Source organism: Cheilinus undulatus, linkage group 17 (genome assembly GCF_018320785.1).
Source record: "Cheilinus undulatus linkage group 17, ASM1832078v1, whole genome shotgun sequence".
Lineage (NCBI taxonomy): Eukaryota > Metazoa > Chordata > Actinopteri > Labriformes > Labridae > Cheilinus > Cheilinus undulatus.
The window spans coordinates 11,292,323-11,313,003 of NC_054881.1; the positions used below are offsets into that span (position 1 = coordinate 11,292,323).

At 38.6% G+C, this 20,681-nt stretch overlaps 2 protein-coding genes across 4 annotated transcripts in view; both read right to left on the bottom strand.

Annotated features, from left to right (window-relative positions):
• The window catches only part of LOC121524876 (nucleus accumbens-associated protein 2), a 72,437-nt gene extending 71,586 nt beyond the window's left edge, over positions 1–851 (bottom strand). Inside the window, exon 1 of one of the 2 annotated variants that reach the window (XM_041810421.1) lies at positions 254–851. The gene's annotated coding sequence lies outside the window, so the exon portion shown is untranslated. The remainder of the gene's footprint in view (positions 1–253) is intronic. The other variant, XM_041810420.1, reaches the window with a different exon arrangement.
• Positions 852–9,040: 8,189 nt separating this feature from the next.
• LOC121525599 (transmembrane protein 250) lies at positions 9,041–17,648 on the bottom strand. 2 transcript variants are annotated; one of them, XM_041811660.1, is made up of 2 exons: positions 17,494–17,648; positions 9,041–13,318 (listed from the first exon to the last, which is right to left on the bottom strand). In XM_041811660.1, the coding sequence occupies exon 2, from the start codon at positions 13,097–13,099 to the stop codon at positions 12,680–12,682; it is 420 nt and encodes a 139-aa protein (XP_041667594.1). In that variant the 5' UTR covers positions 13,100–13,318; positions 17,494–17,648; the 3' UTR covers positions 9,041–12,679. The 2 variants fall into 2 exon arrangements, with proteins under 2 accessions (XP_041667594.1, XP_041667595.1); XM_041811661.1 differs by having other exon boundaries at positions 17,465–17,648.
• Positions 17,649–20,681: the final 3,033 nt, after the last annotated feature.

Genomic DNA, 20,681 nt, shown 5'->3' on the forward strand with positions numbered 1-20,681 from the left:
CTCATTTCGTGATAATACTTCATGAAAGTTTAAGAGTGACACTAAGTTTAGCCGGTAGGGAAATTAACTCTAAAGCGGTAATGTCAGAATTAGAGTTAACGTTATCTGTCGATGGTGTGCAGCTGCCTATTGTGGCTGTAAATGGAGGTGAAGCGAGGATAGTAATGCATGGTAAAACCTATGCGTCATACATTTCAGCCACTGTAAACACCGAGGAAGAAAGACAGGAAAAAGGGGGGTTTAATATATTTACCCGATATGTCGCTGGTCCATAAACTGCGGCTGTCAGCTGGCGCAGATGTGGGAGGCTTTCTCTTCGTATAAAGTTTGCGGGGTGTACCAAAAAAGAAGAAGAAGCAGGCCCGCTTTCCCCTCGTCCGCTGGCTCACTCTCTACTCTATCACTCTTCTTCGTCCCCCATCTCTCTATCCCACTCTCTCTTTTCTCTCTCTGCCCGCTTCTGTCTGTCCCTGTGCAGGAAGTGAACGCCGCTCACATGAACAGTATACGGACTGTAAGCAGCCTGACATCATGCACCGCTCGGTAAAGACTTCTTTTTAAAGACACAGACATTTTTGGGTAGGACCCGCCAGGTTACTGTAGGTGCACTGTCCTGCTGTAGCCTGCGCGTGCTGCACTGTTCGGTCATATCGTGCGCCTTTACGGACACATGAACCCGGTGCACTCACAGGCTTAAAGGTGCAGACTACTGTAACTGTAGGTGCAACAAACACAAAGGGGTTAGCTCGCTGCTACCTACAGTGTGATTTCTAGGTGAAGACAACACACGGGGGCCACATTTAGAGCTACAAATAAACAGGAGGGGAGCCCTGTTGTGCTCCAAAAGTACATTTACATGTGTGGTTACCTCACGTGTCCTCCTGTGATGACAGCTCAGGCTACATGATGCGCATGTGTGCTGCTCTGCTAAATTATAAGCGCCAACTGCTGGCGGTGTGACCTCAAGTCAACTTTTCTTTACTGCAGCAGGCGTGCAATCTCACAGTGCCACGGCCCACTAAATCACTGCCACTGTGCTGCACAATGAGAGGATTTTATTCCTTAACATCTAATATGGACACACCGGATGAGATACAACACTTTATTTTACTTTTTAGAAAGGTTATTTTACAACTTGAAAATACATTTTAACATACTTTACCTCCAAATTTTCTACTTCTTCCTAATAATTCATCACTCTGTCTTCTTTACGATTACCAAAAAATTTACTTAATTGTACAAATACTGTTAAGAAAAAAGGGAATAAAGCATAATTATCCATTTTAGACTATACTTTCTCTCTAAGTACTGTCAATTCTGCATGAACACAAGGTTTGTCACAAAACCTCAATTCCAAAAAAGTTCAGGCGCTGCAAGAACAGTTATTCCCAAACCTCTCAAACCCATGTTTTATTCAAAGTAGAACCTAAACAAAATACCAGTTGCTGCAACTGAGAAATGTTACCATTTCCTTATAAATAAAGCTCATTTTGAACTTGATGGCAGTCCCACATCTCAAGAAAGTAGGGACAGGGGCATGTTTACCATTGTGTAGCATCCTCTCTTCTTTTAACAGCAGTCTGTAAACGACTAAAAAGTGAGGAGACTTGCTGCTGGAGTCCCATTCTTGTCTGATTTGAGCAGGGGCATAGCTAGGGATTTTGGGCCCCCAAAAGAATATTATACAGGCCCCCCCCCCACCTTGACTGGCAAGCCAAGCACAAATGTTGCATCATTTTTTACATATATGCATGTTAATGTATTTCTAAAGCATAATTTCCCCATTTATGAGCAATATTTCTACTTTGGTTAAATTAAATTTACTTGCATTATTTCGCAGTGCTGGAATATACTATTTGGAAATTTTTAAGGGAGGAGGTAAGGCCCCTCCCAGTATTTATTTTACTCTATTTCATACAAATTTCTGTCTGTTGTCTTTCTGTCTGTTTCATTCATTTTGTTGCTTTTGATCCAATAATGACACTAATTACTAAGAAAAAAAATAGAAAAACTCACTTTTCATTGCAGGTTCCTCAAGGGCCCCTCCCTACTGTGGGCCCAGGTAATCAGTGCCCTTTTCCCCCCTGTGCCACACCCCTGGATTTGAGCTTCACAAGGATCCTGGGTCTTCTTTGCTTGATTCTATGATGCATCAAATCTTATTTGAAGGCTTGGACAGGCCAGCACAGCACCTGGACTCTTCTACTGTGAAGCCATGCTGTTGTAATGAATTTGGTGTGGTTTAGCATTGTCTTGCTGAAATATGCAAGGCCTTCCCTGAAAGAGACATTGCTTGGATGGGAGCATATGTTGCTCTGAAACCTCTGCATACTTTTCAGTATTAATGGTGCTTTTCCAGGTGTGTAAGCTGCCCACTTTTAGGCACTAAGCAACTCCATACCATCAGATATTCAGGCTTGTGACCTGTGCGCTGATAACAAGCTGAATGGTCCCTCTCATCTTCAGTCCACCACATCCATGGTTTCCAAAAAGAATTTCAGATTTTGATTAATGTGACCACAGAACAGTTTTACTTAGTTCCACAGTCTCAGTCTTCTTTGCACGATACAGCTTTAATTTGATTTGAGAATTCTCTGAATCTTTTGATATTATGTACTGTAGACGGTGGGATATTCAAAGTTTTTACAATTTTATGTTGAGGAACATTCTGGAATTGCTCCACAATTTTTAGACAATTTTTCTTGGATTGGTGAAGATCTGCCCATTTTTACTTACCTATTTTTACTCTTACCTGTTGCCACTTAAATTTTATCATTGTAAATAATCAAAATAGGTGTTAATTTTGAAAACGACATCACATTTTTCTGTGGGGTCCTGAGGGTCTAGACCTCAGTTTATCCCATATTAGCAAAGAAATAACTTAGAGCACCACTCCTTGGCAACCAATATTCGCTAATGTCTTAATTCAAATGCCAAAAATACAGGCTAAGTCTTGTTGACTCTTTATATTGGACAGTACATCATCAGTATCTTTTGTAGTTTTCATTTTTTGGAATATAATATTAACTTTTTAAAGATCTGTGCTTTTCAATCCTATCATCATTAAAATATTAAACATTTTATTATTTTAAAACACTCTGTATCAACATGTATTTAAGTACCAAAAGTCTGGAAACCTAATAGGAAAGTTTTTAACTAGAATAAGGCACTGATAACATCTAGAAACTTCATTGTTGTTGTGTAAAAAAAAAGGCCATAATGAAACCTTGTGACTTATTAAGCACTTCACATTTAATATGGGTAAACTATATACTATAAAACATTACTTCATTCTTTTCAAAAAGGATGGAAGCAAAAAATAACATTTTTACATACTTTACCATTTAGTATCTTTTACCTCATGATTCATCTCCCTTCCTACATATCCAAGTCCGCACCCACGATTTATTGACATTCTTCTTATTTATAGCCATGCTTATAGCCAGGGCTGAAAAAAATATAAAAACTCTACAAGTAATGGAAAATATAGATCATTTGGTAATCATTCACAGGAGGTTTATTGTCATTCAAGAGATTGTCGGTAAATGAAAGACCATGTAATCAGGATGTGAGAAAGAACTAAAGTATAAAACTTACATTATTAATAAAAATCTTCACAAAAAGTAACTACATACAGTAGAAACCATAAACAATAAAAGTATAAAATATTAAAAGAAGAAAAGAAAAAGTCAAACCATTATATGGGACTAAGTACGTTGTTACAGGGTTTGTCTGATGTTTGTTCATTCAAAAACAAACCATCACAGATATGTTAAGTTTAATTATTCATCTTTAAAGCTCCTGCATGTGATGAGTTTATAGCTGGTTATGACAGTCTGAATGAATATTGATGTTTTCATGAGCTATTTAGAAAAAAAAAATCAAGGCTATTTGTTTAAAAAAGGCTAATTTTATCAAGTTATTTTAAATAACTTTATCTACACCTGCAGGGTAGGTGTCACACATAAGGATTTTAAATGACTGGTATTCATAGAAACTCACATAGACATTTAAAGCAAGGCTTTCCAAACTTTTCAGTCCATGAACCCCTGTTAACAGAGACCTGGGACCCCCACCATCCCGTGAGGAGATTAATGGGATTTTTTGTTTGTTTGTTTGTTTGTTTTTTTGAGAAAGCATCTCGTGGCCTTCCTTCTGTGTCTCGTGACCCCTCAGGGGGTCCTGACCCACAGTTTGGGAACCACTGGTCTAAAAGACAGCAGGATAAGAGACATCACTTCCATGTACAGGAAAAAACTGTAGCAAAGTTAAGCTACTAATTTGTCCACTAGGGGCGCCAAAATCATCTCAAACACTGATTCCTCACAGGAGCTTTAAAACACAGTCAAACTTGCTTAAAGCATTAAACTGCTCTACGTTAATTCTATGTTAACAGTGAAATAGATGCCAAATTTTTGAGACTTTGTTTCTTTCCAATGCCATGCATTTTAAAGCCATGCAACCTTTGCTATTCTGATGATGACTTTATCGAAGTACCAAAATTAGTATCAAAAGATTTTAAAATACTCCAGATTTTTAGTCATCAATGTTGGTAACAACTCTGCACCAACAATTTTGTGTAATTTAGAGAATGGGTAGGAGTTTCCCTGCAAGTTTCAGTTCTTTGAAACCAAAAAATCCAAATATTGGACTCTTCGGACTTTTGTTTTGATGCCATGGTATCAAAACAGGTACAAGTATCCTTTAATATTTACAAATGTTGTTCTAAATCTTAAATCTCTGTAGCATTGTGAAAGTATGGACCAAGGAAGTGTTAACATCAGTTATACCAGCTTTGTTGTCTTCCCCTAAATGCACTGTAGATCATACTTAAAAAAACATAGAAGAGATACACCCACACACTTTCTCAATACCATAAAGATAATACAATCATAACATTTTAAATAGAGGTAATCCTCAAAGTGATCATTTTAGATTTAACATTAAAAGTGAAAATTGAAAAATTAAATTAACATAAGATGACAAGCTCTCATTGAATGTAAAACTCAAAATACCAGTTCTTCAATGACCGACTTTGACCTCCCAAACTGTTTGACAGAGGTCATTCAAGGGGCTTATGAAGTTGAAAACAACAAGATAAGATAAATTTCATGCCTTTATACTTTTTTGCCTGCCAAACTGTTTAATTGTCTTGTGACCCCTCAAAATTTATCCTGGAACACTGGAAAGAGAAGAAGAAGGGTGGTTATGACTCTTGGCATGGAAACAACACAGTAAACAACATCAATCTGCTTCACTCATGGTACCCAGGCTTGTTTTTCAAGTTTATGGTTTTCTCAGTAAATCAGGAAGCTCCAACAATCAGATTAAGTCAAACTAATTTGAGGTTTATTTTCATGGCTTTTATGCATTTATGTACATAAAAAGATCAGAAACTAGAGAGAGAGAGAGAGAGAGAGAGAGAGAGAGAGAGAGAGAGAGGGAATGACATGCTGGAAAGGAGCCATGGGCCAGATTTGAACTCAGGCCACTGACCAAGCTGACCACCAACCCAAAAATAATTCCTACTGATCAATTTAATAAATTGATAAGTTATTGGATTAGTCCCATAAGTGAGTCATGATGCCCCTTTCAATCATAAACAATATAATTTCTACCATTGCTAAAATATAGATTTTTAAGCTCTGTGGTACTTCCTCACAAAGTTCCAGTAGGCTGATGCCATTACATGGAACTCATAGTGCTCCCCAGGTTCCTGAAAGTGCTCACCACCACTTAAATATTTCTAGCAGTATCATATGTCCGTGGTACACAGTGATGACTTTATAATGGCCACTAGTACAGTTATATTCCCATTAAATTTAACAGTAAAATAAAATATAGTTCATCATCTATCAGTATTAAGGATGAAGTTATAAAAAGGTAATTGTAGCCTAATAAAATTGCATCTGATTTTAATCTCTCTATTTGGTTACTGTGGTTCTTTTAACAACACAGCAGAGCAGACTTCACAATAAAAGCTCTTCAAAAGTTAGATGAATGGCACTGACTAAGTCAGTTTCACTCTAAGCATCTAAGTGAGTGAAACAAATTCTAAATCAATAAGGATTTTTAAAATCCAGCTTTTTAAAGATTTTGTGCATATTTTTACCATTTTAATGTAATGTTTTTTTCACTTTCCTATGAAATACATTTACAAATTTACATGCAGTTTCAAGCAAAGTTGGACAGTTATATGAGGCCTCGAGACATAGTCATTATAAATGTGCATCAATATGAAATCATCTAAAATTGTTTTCAGGGACCAAGAGTTAATAAAATAAACGTTAAATATCCAGGAAAGACACTGGGGAAGACTTCTGGCCCATTCTTCAATGTTCAAGCTTTAAAATATCTTTATTAGGCTGATCCTGATCAACTTTTTGAAACAGTGTTCAAGTGTAGTGTTGTAAAATGACAAGCAATAACTAAATAATATTGTTTTTCAGAGCAGCTGTGTCCCAATAATGAGCATACAGTGCATTCAGAAAGTAGGCTTCCATGGTAAGTTTTCTGCAAACTCCAAGTGAGCTTTCATTATGTTTTGCACTGAAGAGAGGCTTCTGTCTAACCACTCTGCCATAAAGCTCAGATCAGTGGAGGTATGCAGTGGTCTTTGTCCTTCTGGAACTTTGTCCAATCTCCATACAGGATCTCTGGAGCTCAGTCAGAGTGACCATCAGGTTCTTGGTCACCTTACTTACTAAGGTCCTTCTCCACCAATTGCTCAGTTTGGTCGGACGACCAGCTCTCGGAAGAGTTCTGGCTCTGTCAAACTTCTTCCATATGTAGAATTGGAGGCCACTGTGCCCGTGAGGCCAAAGCAAAAACCTTAACTCATTCGACAAATCGAGCTCAATAAATTAAATTTACCACAGGTGGACTCAAATCAAGGTGTAGAAAAATCTCAGCAACAATCAACATAATGAGAGGGACCTGAGATAAATTTGACATGTTTCTGCAAATGGTCTTAATACTTAAGTCAATGTGATATTTCAGTTTTATGTTTTTCATAAATTTGCAATGGGATACTGAGTGTAGACTAATGAGAAATTCAAATGAACTCAAATGACTGTAGCATCCGGCTGCAACATAACAAAATAGCACAGAGGTGAAGAGGGTTTGAAGACTTTCTGAATGCTCTGTATGTACATGACTTTGAAGTTACACCTGGTCTACATTGTAAAAGAATGGGTAAGTTCAAGTTATGCTGCTCTCCTGGGTAGATCAGAAACTACTGTTCAGTATTTGTTAGGATTAAGTGATATATTGTCATACAACCACAACTGGGATGTGTGTATGTGCAATAGCCAGATTGCAGGATGTTCAATGCCTGTCACATGGAGCACATCGTGCTGCCATTTCTGTGTTGTTGGATGTAAACCAAAACCATGACTTTTCTCATTTGTGGCTAACCTACATTAAAGTCCACCTGTAAAAACAATAAAGAGGTTATAGAAGTGAGCATTGTGCATGCAAAAGGTTTGTGGCTCCGGCATGTACATTCAGAATACATGTGATGCTGCCGCTGTCACAGATACACCAACATGAGGCTCTAGGCAGACGCTAAAGCCAGTTGTACACAAGTATTTTATCGATGTCCGTAGCACCTTGTCCTGTGTAATAGTTGACATGTGAAAATGACTAAAAGACCCAAATTATTAGATAAACAGCTGTTGATTGGAATTTTAAGTAGTGTAAGTAAAAGGCATTTTTTCCAGTTTAGTTCATTTTTGATGGAAAAAAAATCCCAATGTATATTAGAGAACTCTGCAGCCCAATCTGTCTATAGAGCCTGTTTATATTCATATTTCTTGATTTTGGTATGCTGTGTAATTCCGTGCTTTGTCAACTAAGTTGTTCATTGGCTATGACTGCTTGTAGAAAAAGCCTTGGGCCTCCATATTACTAAAAACAACAGTGCATACATTTTATCCAACCTCATTTTCCTATTAGAAGGTGTACATTTTGGTTGTTTCCTTGAGACATTCACTTATCTTGTCTGTGAAGATATCAACATTGGATGTCTTATTTTAATTAGTCAATTCTTAATAGTAGCTGGATATCCTGGGAAAACAAGGGTTGTTATTTAAGGTTTAAAAAAAATGAATGACAATTTCTCAAGAAAACCTCCCTAATTTACTTGCCAGAACAAGGAAAGTTGTGAAATAAAATGTTTGGATGCATGTCCTCTTAGTGCTTCCATACATTTTAAGAGCTTCTGTGGTTTAAAATCTGACCTTTGAGAAAGTTATCTAAGAAAAAAACCGTGTCAGTAAACATGGCAGAAAAAAGCCGAGTCATGCAGACTTGGGCATCTTTCCAAAGAAAAAGAAGAAATGAAATCAGGGTGCATCCTGAGCTGATCATGAGAACTTCATGTTGCACTGAAGTGTCATGAGATAGTTCATGCTCTCTTGCTCTGCTCTGCTGTAAATGAGCCTGGCTCAGACTCTGAGGCATATGATGTGTTGATCCTCAGAACAAAAGCTTGTTGTTGCCCGCTGATTATCCATTTATGCCCTGAGGCCATACCAGTCTAAACTATGTCTCAGCCGCTGTGTCGAAAGTTCATATCTGAAGATGGCGTCCTGGAAGTTAACAGCGTCTCTTGCTTGATTTTCTCCTCTGATAAACATGGAAGTCTCAGCTTGTGTTTCAATGTCATGTGAATATAAATGCTCAGAATTTTACCAAGAGTAAAAACTGATTCCACTTGCCCTCATTAGACCCCGTAAGCATTCTTCACGCCATGTGGAAATGAGGCTATATAAGGTGATTGGGACACAGCCATGTCCATTGTTATGCTTGGCACAAACAGCGGGGTCTAGTTGTGGCTGGCGTTTGCGTGCCGGAGGAAGCTAAACAGAGAAGTCTGTCAGGGCAGCTCAGAAAACATAAGAGCGACTGACTGATGGGACACTTGACCCAAAGACGCTCTCAGTTTGAACTGTCACACACTCTTATGACATGGCTCCAGGCATGCCATCGTGGGTGTCACACCAGACAGTGAACACATTGACTCGGACACGCATTTTTAGAGGACAAAAGGCTACAAGAAACGGAAAATTTATTTAATAATTTTACAAAAAGACATTAATGTTTGTTACTTTTTAAAATCAACCACGTCCCTTTCCACATAAAGCACATTACACACATACACACTGTTGACGCTTCATTTTTTTTGGTTACTTTGTCCACCACATGTTACCATCAATCAACTGAATTTCATGGATGTTGGCATGATATTATCTTAATAATTCCATCCTGCGAATCATGTTGCACTTTTGCAACTCCACCCATGATTTGGCACAAATGACTGTCTTGCATCACATTGCCCTGACGCGCATTAGTCACTTTTCCATGAAACTTTGACAATTTCTGTTAGAGCATCATGATTCCCTTTAAAAACATAGCACAAATGGCATGAAAATAGAGAGTTTGACTTGGTAGCTCAGCCTGATAACTTAAGTCTGGTTCTCAACCACATGCACTTAATTCTCTTTCCCCATCATCTTTAAAGGACTGTCCACAAAAGTACAAAAATTCTCTCATATATGAAACTGAACTAGTGAGATTTTGAGCTGACATCAAAATGTATTCTTGGATTCATGTGGTGCGTTCAGATACAGACAAAACTCCTGAAAATTTCCAGAAATTTTACACAAGCTGCAAGTGCCACAGCATTATTTTCGCTTTACCATGATTTTCTATGAAGTCATTATTGTTGCAAAACTCTGAAACAAATAGTAGTGTTTTGAGCATGACTCTCAGTGTTTTGGCTCCGATTTTTCTGCAGACTTTCCATAAAAACTTGCCATTGGGCTTGGATTTTCCAGCTAATGCCCAAAATGTCTGCTTGCTCTTGAATCTTGAGTTGCTTGCTCAGATTTCTGAGAGGGGTCTGGCTGCAAACCGTACATCTCTGACGGCCCCCTCCGCTCATCAGAGACGTTGTATATCACAGAAAGGGAGTGCTATAATTAAAAGGTACAAAGTATTTCCAGTATTAGATTCTACTTTTTTGATTCAGGTTCATTCATAAACAAAGTTTGGCAGTTACATTAATGAAATAAGCACATTGCAAACGTTACAGACATTTCATAAATAAAAAAGAGAAAAGGTCAGAGGTCTTATCTGGGATTCAATTATGTATAATCCTGTTTTAGAAGTAGTTAGATTAATGGGGGCTCACTTTAGCTTTGTTAGCTTTAGCTAAAGCTAACATAGCTGCGCTTGCTATGTAATTTATGTTACTATATAAGTCAGTGTAGCTGAGTTAGCTTTAGCAACATGAGCTACGTAGGTAATGTAATCTACCTAGCTTACATAGTTGGGTACAGTGGTGCTTAACCTTGAGCTACATTAGCTATGTTAGCTACGTTAGCTACGTAGCTCCATTATGTATAGCTAAGTTAGCTTTAGCAAATGTAGCTAAGGCTAACTTAACTATGTAGCTTACATAGCTGCCTTGTGCGGGTTTAAAACCCAAGGTAACAGAGCGTTTGACCTGGCTGCTCTGAGACTGTTGGAACAGTTTACCTAAAATTATCAAAACTGCTCAGTCAATTGAAAACTTTAAGTCCTTGCTTAAGACTCACCTGTTCTAACTGGCTTTTAATACAAGTTAAGCTTTGACATCTTGACATTTTCTGGTCTTATTTGTACCGTTTATATATTTTTTTTCTTTTGTGTTTTATTGCCTTCAGTGTCTTAGGCCTTTTCAGCATGTGGGTCAACTTGTGTTGTTTGTAAATGTGCTAAATAAATACATTTTTAATTTGAAATTTTTGAGCTTAACTTTAGCAACGTAGCTACGTTATCCACCAAGCTTTCACAGCTAATGGAGCTACGTAGCTGAGCTACACTTGCTGTGTTAGAATGTTTTAGCGAGCTTTTTTCTTTTAAGCAGACTGTTCTGCTGGCTTTATTACAACATTTTGTTATCAGGTTTTATCAGGTCAGGTTTTTAGCTTTTGGTACCATAACCCTTACCCTAAACGGAAGTTCAATCTAATTTTATTTCTAAAGTTTTAGCATGTATTTCCATTTAAATATACGGTCTCTCAGATGAATGGTCTTGAGAGTGCCCATCAGAAATGGTCTACAGTCAGACTGTTGAAATTTCCTGCACTCATGCTGAAACGATTCTCCTTTCATTCAGTTCGCTTCTTATTGTTTGTGGAACTGCAACTCCGCCCACATACGAAACTTTTTTCTGCATGCGCTCAAAACTTTCTCTGCCCACATACGAAACTTTTTCTGTATGCGCTCAAGACTTTCTCCGCCCACATGCAGAACTTTCTCTGCATGCTTGGCACTAACCTCTGGTTTTTTTTTTTTTTGGTGAACCAACCAATAGGAAATGGCTACAGAATCAACCAAAGTCTAAGCAAAAAAGCAGGTTTTAATGAAAAGTTTAAAGACAATTCTGAGCCAACAATCAACAAGTCATGCTCTCAAAATGTTAAAAAGCACTCCTGACTTTTGCAACAATAATGACTCCATACTTTCTCCTGGTTAGTTAACTTTTTTGGCATGAAGTTGGGGTTAACCATGGGAAATGGCAGTAGAAAGTATTCAGATGTCACTGCAGCTGAGAAAGAAGGGCAATGACTTTAAAATCACTTCACTGGTTTGATATCGGTGTAGATAATCAAACTGATTCAATAGTTTTCTATTTGTCCATATGTTCCCCCAAATTTAAGTTGATGTCATGAATTTGTTGAACATGTTGCGTTGAAATAAGGCGAAAAATGTTTTCATAGCAACTCTGTTGCTGCATTTGCTTTTCTTTTTTGTACTTTCTGCATTATGTCTTGCTTCCTGAAACCCCCTACACTGCCTGTGAGTAAGGCTGGCCACAAACAATACATTTTTAAGCCAAACATAAGGCCAGATTTCTTACCTCTGATGATCAGGGAGCATGTCCTGAGTTAAGGCTTGTTTCATACAATTACTGGCTCAAAGAATCCTTAAGCGTGGGGAGTCTAGGTATAGAGATCAGAATCCAGGTACATAAAGACTCACTTCTTTACCCTTTTTAAGACCTGGTGATCAAAATTAGTGTAACTCATCAATACTGGTATTCATAGTAGTATTGATAAGAACTCAGATCAATAAGGGTATCATTATCATTAAAAATTAACAATCTCCATCCCTGGTGGGATCCACATGATTATTTTACTGCTCCCAATCACATCAGAGCCTCCCCAACCTCAAATTGTAAATCTCAGACTTTAATTTTGAAGTCACGTTTCATCACGCTACATCCTGTGAGATCTCCTGCGTGGGGAATCTTCACTGTCAGATCATTATTACAGATGGCAGGTGTGTGGTCTCATGGTCTGGCCACGTCATCTGTTGTGCTAGTCAGAGGATTTCAAGATAATTGTTTGAAATTTTGCTTATTTCTGAGGCCTCTCGCATGTTTAAAATTGTTTAAGATATAAAAATCCAGTGTCCAGTGTATGGCCAGCTTTACTCAGGAAGATTTTAGTGGCAGGATGCCTAAATTTTCCAGAAATTTTCAGGAGTGCATGTGCAAAAATGGCTATACAGAGCAGTCCAAGAGGCTTAGCTACAGGTGTATGTTGTCCCATAACACCGCACAATGCTGAAATTACAGTATAAAGCACTCACATCACACATTACATTTCCCACACCACTCACATTGCAGCTACATGTCCACAAACACCATAAAGCACCAGCCGAGCCCCCCCACCAGGAACATCGTGATCTGCATGCTGTAGATGATCAGGTCATTGAGCACCCCAAAGTCCAGCCGCCTGTGCCCCAGCAGAAGCAGGATAACGGACAGCTTGTACTGCAGCCGCAGGAGCACGCGCACGCTGACGTACTGCAGGAAGAAGAGAGCAGAGAGCGCCACCCAGAGCAGAGAGGTGAGCAGGCTGCAGCCGAAGTATAGGAGGAAACGGAGGAAGCTGTACATGCAGCGCGAGCGCAGGTACAGGTCAAAGTTGTTGTACTTCGTGCGCACTAGCTTGGAAGCGTGCGTCGACCCGCAGGCCGAGTGCATGCAGGTGGTGTGGGGGCCATGGAAGCTGCGCACCCGCCGTGGGATGGGAATCACAGGCATGGGTGGGCTACAGGAGCCCAGCACTGTGAAGAGGGGTCCCAGGTGTTACAGGTGGAGTCCTCTGTGGGTGCTGCTGCTGGTGAGGGAGTTAGCATCATTTGGTTGGGGTGTAAACAGTAGCTCTGTGTGGAGCCCAGGGATGAGATGCAGCTGCTGGTGGGGTCTGTTTGCTGTACGCTCCAGTTCAGTGAGGGTCTCTCCTCTGATTGCAACAATGATCTGTGAAAAGATTACACATTAGTATCTCCAAATCCACTGTAAAATAAAAAAATGTCTTTTATACTATTTATGCATTCAGGGTTGCCCTAATACACTAAACACATGACAAGGTATACAACAAATCACACTGGAATTTATCACAATAAACACACTGCAAAAGTATGAATCCATCACAATGAATATGAAAAGTTCTGTGTTTAAGTGAGAAATGCACATTTTAACTGATAAATCCTGAATATAATGGTTGTGCTTTCTATAGCAAGATGATGACATATACATATATACAGTTGAAACCAGAAGTTTACATACACTGTATAAAAAGGCACATAAACTTTTTTTTCTCACCGTCTAACATTAAATCAGATTAAACTTTTCCTGCTTTTGGTCAATTAGGATAACCAAAATTATTTCTCTTTGCTAAATGCCAGAATAATGAGAGAGATCATTTTTTAGACAATTTTTTAATTATATTCTTGAGAGTCAGAAGTTTACATACATTTCATTAGTATTTGGCAGCATTGCCTTTAAACTGTATGACTTGGGTCAAACATTTTGGATATGCTTCCACAAGCTTCTCACAATAGTTTGCAGGAATTTTGGCCCATTCCTCCTGGCAGAACTGGTGTAACTAGCCAAGTTTGTAGGCCGCCTTGCTCGCACATGCCTTTTCAGCTCTGCCCATAAATTTTCAATGGGATTGAGATCAGGGCTTTGTGATGGCCACTCCAAAACACTGACTTTGTTATCCTTAAGCCACTTTGTAACCAGTTTGGCAGTATGCTTAGGGTCATTGTCCATTTGGAAAACCCATTTGCACCCAAGCTTTAACTTCCTGGCTGATGTCTTGAGATGTTGCTTCAGTATTTCCACATAATGTTCTTTCCTCATGATGCCATCTATTTTGTGAAGTCCACCAGTCCCTCCTGCAGCAAAACAACCCCACATCATGATGCTGCCACCCCCATGTTTCACAGTTGGGATGGTGTTCTCAGGCTTGCAAGCTTCCCGCTTTTTTCTCCAAATGTAACGATGGTCATTATGGCCAAAAAGTTCAATTTTAGTTTCGTCAGACCACAGAACATGTCTCCAAAAATTAAGGTCTTTGTCCCTGTGTGCATTTGCCAACTGTAATCTGGCTTTTTTATGTTTCTTTTGGAGTAATGGCTTCTTCCTGGGAGAGTGGCCTTTCAGCCCATGTCGGTACAGGACTCGTTTGACTGTTGATAATGACACACTCTTACCAGCTTCAGCCAGCATCTTCACAAGGTCTTTTGCTTTTGTTCTTGGGCTGAGATGCACTTTTCGGACCAAAGCACATTCATCACTGGGACACAGAACCCATCTCCTTCCTGAGCGGTATGATGGCTGGACATTCCCATGGTGTTTATACTTGCGTATAATTGTTTGAACAGATGAACGTGGCACCTTCAGGCATCTGGAAATTGCACCCAAGGATGAACCAGACTTGTGCAAGTCCACAATTCTCTTCCTGATATCTTGGCTGATTTCTTTTGATTTTCCCATGATGTTACACAAAGAAGCAGTGTGTTTCAGGTGTGCCTTAAAATACATCCACAGGTGTGCCTCTGATTAACTCAAATGTTGTCAATAAACCTATCAGAGGCTTCCAAAGACATGACATCATCACCTGGGCTTTCCCAAATCGTTTAAAGGCATAGTAATCTTAGTGTATGTAAACTTCTGACTCTCAAGAAAATAATAAAAAATTGTCTAAAAAATGATCTCTCTCATTATTCTGGCATTTAGCAAATAGAAATAATTTTGGTAATCCTAATTGACCAAAAACAGGAAAAGTTTAATCTGATTTAATGATAGATGGTGAGAAAGAAAAGTTAATGTGCCTTTTTATATAGTGTATGTAAACTTCTGGTTTCAACTGTATATAAACATACGTAGGAATATCTTTGTGGAGTTTAAGGGCAGGACCAGCTGACCTACATCAGCTCAAGTTTTTGTTCATCATCATTCCTTAAACTTTAAAAAGTGTTATAAAAACTAAAGTTTTGGGTCTGAACTACATTTTTACATACGTATTGGCTGAAATAAATTCGTCCATAATGGCACACTAGATATCACCAAAAATACAATCTCACAATCCCTGATAGCTAATGTGAATTCTTTGATATTGGGTTATTTATGACAGTTTATATGGTTATTCAATACTGACTGGCATTATATTATATTATCTCATTTTCCTTTTGTAGTGCAGTCCTAACAAATAGGCTGAAAGTCCTAAGTAATTAGAAGCATTTGTGTATTTCAAATGTCCAAATTTAAGCCTACGGCAGCTCACTGAATCTGTTTGGAAAATATCCTGTATTTTATATATCACAAAATGAATCAGAGAAAAAAAAAATATATATTGCAACGCCAGTTCTTCCAAATAATATAAAGCCCTGATTATCCCTTAATATGGTCTATGATTATTTCCATGCTATTTTTCCACCATAAAAATACAAAGTATCCCCTTTTTTTTACCTTTTTTTGTAAATATAAGTTTAACATCTTCAGCTATTGACATCAAACAAAAGGTAAAAAGCATGGAACCCCCCCAAAAAATCAACATTTGGACAGTGAGCTTTCTCCATCAAAGGCTGTACTTCCTATACACTTATTTATAGAATTAATGATTTTCTTGTGGTTCTGCATTTATTGTCTCTTTGTTTTGTACCCTACTGTGCCGATTTCTGAACTGTTTACTTAAAAGCCCAAATAGGGACAAGAGTTATAAATATTAGTAATTGCTGAAAACTCTGTGTGCAGCACATCAGCTTCATGCTATAACTGCTTCATTCCTATTAATTAAAATAAATTCAGTTTTTTGTCAAATCCATTTAAATCAGTGGCTCTCAACTGGTCAAGCCAAAGGAAAAACCATCAATTCCTAAAGTACCTATAGGTGGTTGAGGCATAGTTGAACACAGCTGCGGGCATTCAAGAATAGTTCCGTCAGGAATACTCTCGTCATACATTTAACCATTTTATTGCAACACACAGTTTTACTGGAGGTACAGTTTTATTTGATGGAGAAGGCCCTACTCAATGGATGCTCCCTGGTTTAGTCAAGCAGTATGCTTTGAATTTCCAGGGAGTGCATAGCTAGAAATCCCCATATGGATAGATACATGTATGATGATGCGTATTAAATACAATAAAATTAGTTCAAAAGCAATTAATCCATAGTAGCATGGATCTGAATATGAGGGTGCAACAAGCTTTATGCTATAATGGAGGAGGCTGGGGTGGAGGAGGTTAAGCTTTGCCAGCAGCAGTGTGGTGCATCAGCATTAATGCAAGTAGGAATTAATGAGAACTACATCATATTTAAATACATGGCTTAATGAGAGAAAGAGCTGTGATTGGCTGTGGGAGCTGGGAGGCAATAATTAGGATCAGCTGGCCATCACGCTGATCACGGCTTAATATATGACTATCATGTCCTGCATGAACTAACGTTAGACTTCATTTGCGACCCCCACAAGCTCTTTCTCTAGGCAAAACTAATGGTCTTCCAAAAACAACCCACTTTTGGGTCCTGGCCCCAACAGCATAGTGCCACTGACTTAGATTGTCCATATCTGTATAAATTTTGATTTGGATTGTCCATGAATTTTTACAGCCCTGGTGTTTATATAGTAGCCTTGTCATTGCATCAATTGGCTATTATGTCAGCCCTGTAAAATCAACAGGTCAAGAAAAATTGCTTCTCTAACGACATGCTACAGTAGTGTATAGTGCTAGAGAAGATATTATAGCAGAAACTATAAAATAAAGGCCCTAAAATTAAGCCTTTTTTACCCTACAGGTCCTCAAAAGATGCTCTATCCACCAAGAATGATGTCTAAGAATTATAATTGGGCAAATCAAATAAGGAAACATGAGATCAGAGGATCTGCAGCCTGATTTAAATCCTAATAGGAGAAATAAGGCCTGCAGTCCAAGTCTAAAACAACACCTGTAAACACAGCTTTAAGAGCTAATGTTGATCATATGTCTAAGTGTGATACTTCTTTTAGCATTTTATTAGCTGAAAAATTCCTAAAACACAGCATCAGCTGCACAAAGAGGACCTTTCATCCACATCCTGCATTTAAAAAACAAGTGTTCGTGCAGAGCTAATCTTACATGCAACACTACGGCGACTTCCTCCTCACCAATAAGGCTGATGTGTGACTCCTGACCCACTGCAGCATTGTATCACACTGTAAACAGCTGGCTGTGACATTAACACGCGGGGCTTGTTTTCTTATTCCCCCTCATACGGTTTAGGAAAAGCGGAGATGAAGCACCGCGACGAGCCGGTGCCTGTACGTCCTGTCGCAAAATAAACGAGTCATCCTGCTGTGACGTCATACGCACATTTAAAGGGGAAGTGCTCCCAACGGGAGGATGCTAACTCTGGAGTGAAGTGTAGACTAATGACTAATCATTAAAAATTCCCCTCAACATTTATTTAGAAAGTATTACGCAGGGATTTTACACTTTATGTGTCTGCAGTGTTGCCACAATTCACTGGGAAATGAAACTCAGATTATATGAGCTCACTTCTCGTTTCAAAACTGAATTGGAAAAGTTAAGGGATTTTCCCAAACATATTTTTCCTACACCAGATAAGGCCAGTCTTCGCACGATTCTTGCAGTAATAACAGTTTAATGATTTATGGATGTGAACTGGAGACATTCTGCCCTTTGTTTTTACACCTTATTTGCATCTTGCTTGACTTGAGAAATTGTTTGACTTGCCACCAGTCTTTAGAGTGCCCTTGGCAGAAATATACAGACAGGCCTTCAATGTTTATTTAATTTAAAAGTTCTAGTACCATTTTAAAATATAAATAGCCTATAAAGAACTAAAAGCCTCGTATTTACCTCTTAATCATTTTTCCTCTTCCTTTTCTCAACCCCAGACAGAAAATACTTGTCTCTTCTTTTTCAGTGACGGTGACAAATTTCAGTTTTTGAAGAAAAGATTCACGTCATGCACAATGAGAGTACTGTCGGGTGGGGCCCTTTTTGGGGGGTTTCCTACTGTCATTTCAAACTTTGCCATTTTTAAGCAAGCATAGTCTAAAGGCCCCAGGCAAAAAGTCACAGATAGGCCTCTGTTTTTTTTTTTTTGTTTGTTCCATCGCATTAAACATTATAATTCAGCTCTTCCACTTTTCCTTTTTATTTTCTCAGTCCAAGACAGAGAAAAACTGTTTAATCTTTTAATGATACACACTGACAAATTTCAGTTTTAAAGTAATGATTCATGTGATGCACAATGAGAGTAATAACTGTCAGGTGGTGCCCATTTAGGGAGGTTTCGTACTTTCATTGCATCATTTTGCACAATTAAAGCAAGCATAAAGAGTCTATCAGGGCTTCAGGCTAAAAAGTCACTGAATGGCCTCCAAATTTTTAAATATTAAACATCTACTTTTTTTCTTACATTTGAAATGGCCTATAAAGAACATAAGACCTTTTCTTTTCCATCTTCCCCCTTTTTCCTTTCTTTTTAACTCCCAGAATTGAAAATACTGCTTTTTTCATTGATGGTCAATGACAAATTTCAGTATTCAAAGAAAAGAGTTATGTGAAATATAATAAGAGTTGGTACTGTCAGATGGGGCCCTTTTTAGGAGGGTTTCCTACTGTCATTGCAATCTTCAGAAACCATATAGAGTCTGTTAGGGTTCAAGGAAAAAAAAGTCACAGAAAAGCCTCTATTTTTTTATTTAGAAAAATCTTGTATTATTCTGAAATACAAATACCTTGTGAATTCCCTCTTCCTCTTTCTTTTCTCACTCCCAGATGGAAAATTCTGCTTTCTTTTTCAGTGACACTCAACGAAAAATTTCAGTTTTCAAAGAAAAGTTTCATGTAATGCACTAGAGTCAGTACTGTCAGATGGGCCCTTTAAGGGGGGTTCCTCTATGTCGTTGGAAATTCGTACATTTTGAGCAACTGCTGAAGTTTTTAGCTTTTGGGGGATCCTGCTAGCCTAAGCCCTCAAGCGGTTGCCTGCCTTACCTATTTCTAAGCAGGGCCTTTACCTATGGCTTAAATGAATGTTAATGTACTCTATTTTGTAGAAAGTCCCAACTGAACCTGCTTGAAGCTTACTGTATGTAAACATACACAAAGCATTTTTGATTTTTTTCTTAAATGTAAAAATTCAAGCTTTTACTTTTTTTTTTCAGAAAGTTCCATCTTAATACACCTCTTTACCCTACTCCTATATTTTGCACATTCTTGTATCCAGGGGTATCCAGATTCTTAATTAAAAGTCTTCTTTTTAATTCTATGAGTCTTTTGCCTTTATTATGATAGGACAGCTGAAGAAAGACAGAAAATATTGGGAGAGAGTAGCAAAGACATGCACCAAACTTGCACCCTCAAGGTCAAGATCAGCCGGTTTAATCTTTCACAGTGCATAGTGTTATAAAGGATGGCTCTGAAATGTAGCTAGGAACTACTACAGCCAAAGAAAAGAAGCAAGTTTGCCTCTTGACTCTTTCAAGAGAAAGCATAAAGAATCATTTGCTCAGTCTGAGAATTTTGACCCAAATTCAGTAAGATTTAGAGACTAGAATAAAGAGTATGCTGCAAATGTAGGGAACATTTAACAAGCACCTTCTAAACACAGATAGGAGAGGCTTGGGTTCCTTCCCTCCTTGAGTTCCACAGAAGTATGAGTCATTGTTGTCTCAGATAAAGGCACTATTATGATGTATGCTGTTCCTGCAACAGTTGTAGACTTTGCATTTGTGTTGATGTAAGCATTTGTACACTTACCACATACGGGTTAGTGTTACACATGCACATCCTCAGTCTCTAAAGTGTGTAAACCACATAAACAGGTTCAGGAAACGTATCGTATCCATTAAGCTTTATCAAGCTTTAACTTTCTGCCAAATCATTACTGTTACTGTGGGAATGTGGGGTACTGGGGTCATTGGATCAAGCCAGCTGGTCCCTGGACAACCAAAGTGAGGATGATGTCCCCATAGGTACAAAGTTGGACACCTTAGTGTGTGTTGGCTTTTGCAGGGCCCCTTATCTCTGATTCTGTTTGTGATTTTCATGGTCAGGATCTCAAGGCGCAGCAAGGGGGAGGAGGGTTACTGGTTTGGTGACCTCAGAATTTCATCTCTGCTTTTTGCAGATGATATGGAGGTCCCCAGATTAAGAGGCCAACCATATCATCTGCTTTTTGCAGATGATATGGTTGGCCTCTTAATCTGGGGACCTCCAGGAGGCACTGAGGCAGTTTGTATGGGGTGCAAAGTGGTCGTGATGAGGGTCAGTGCACCTTAAAGTCCAAAGCCGAGGTTCTCTGCTGGAAAACAGTGGATTT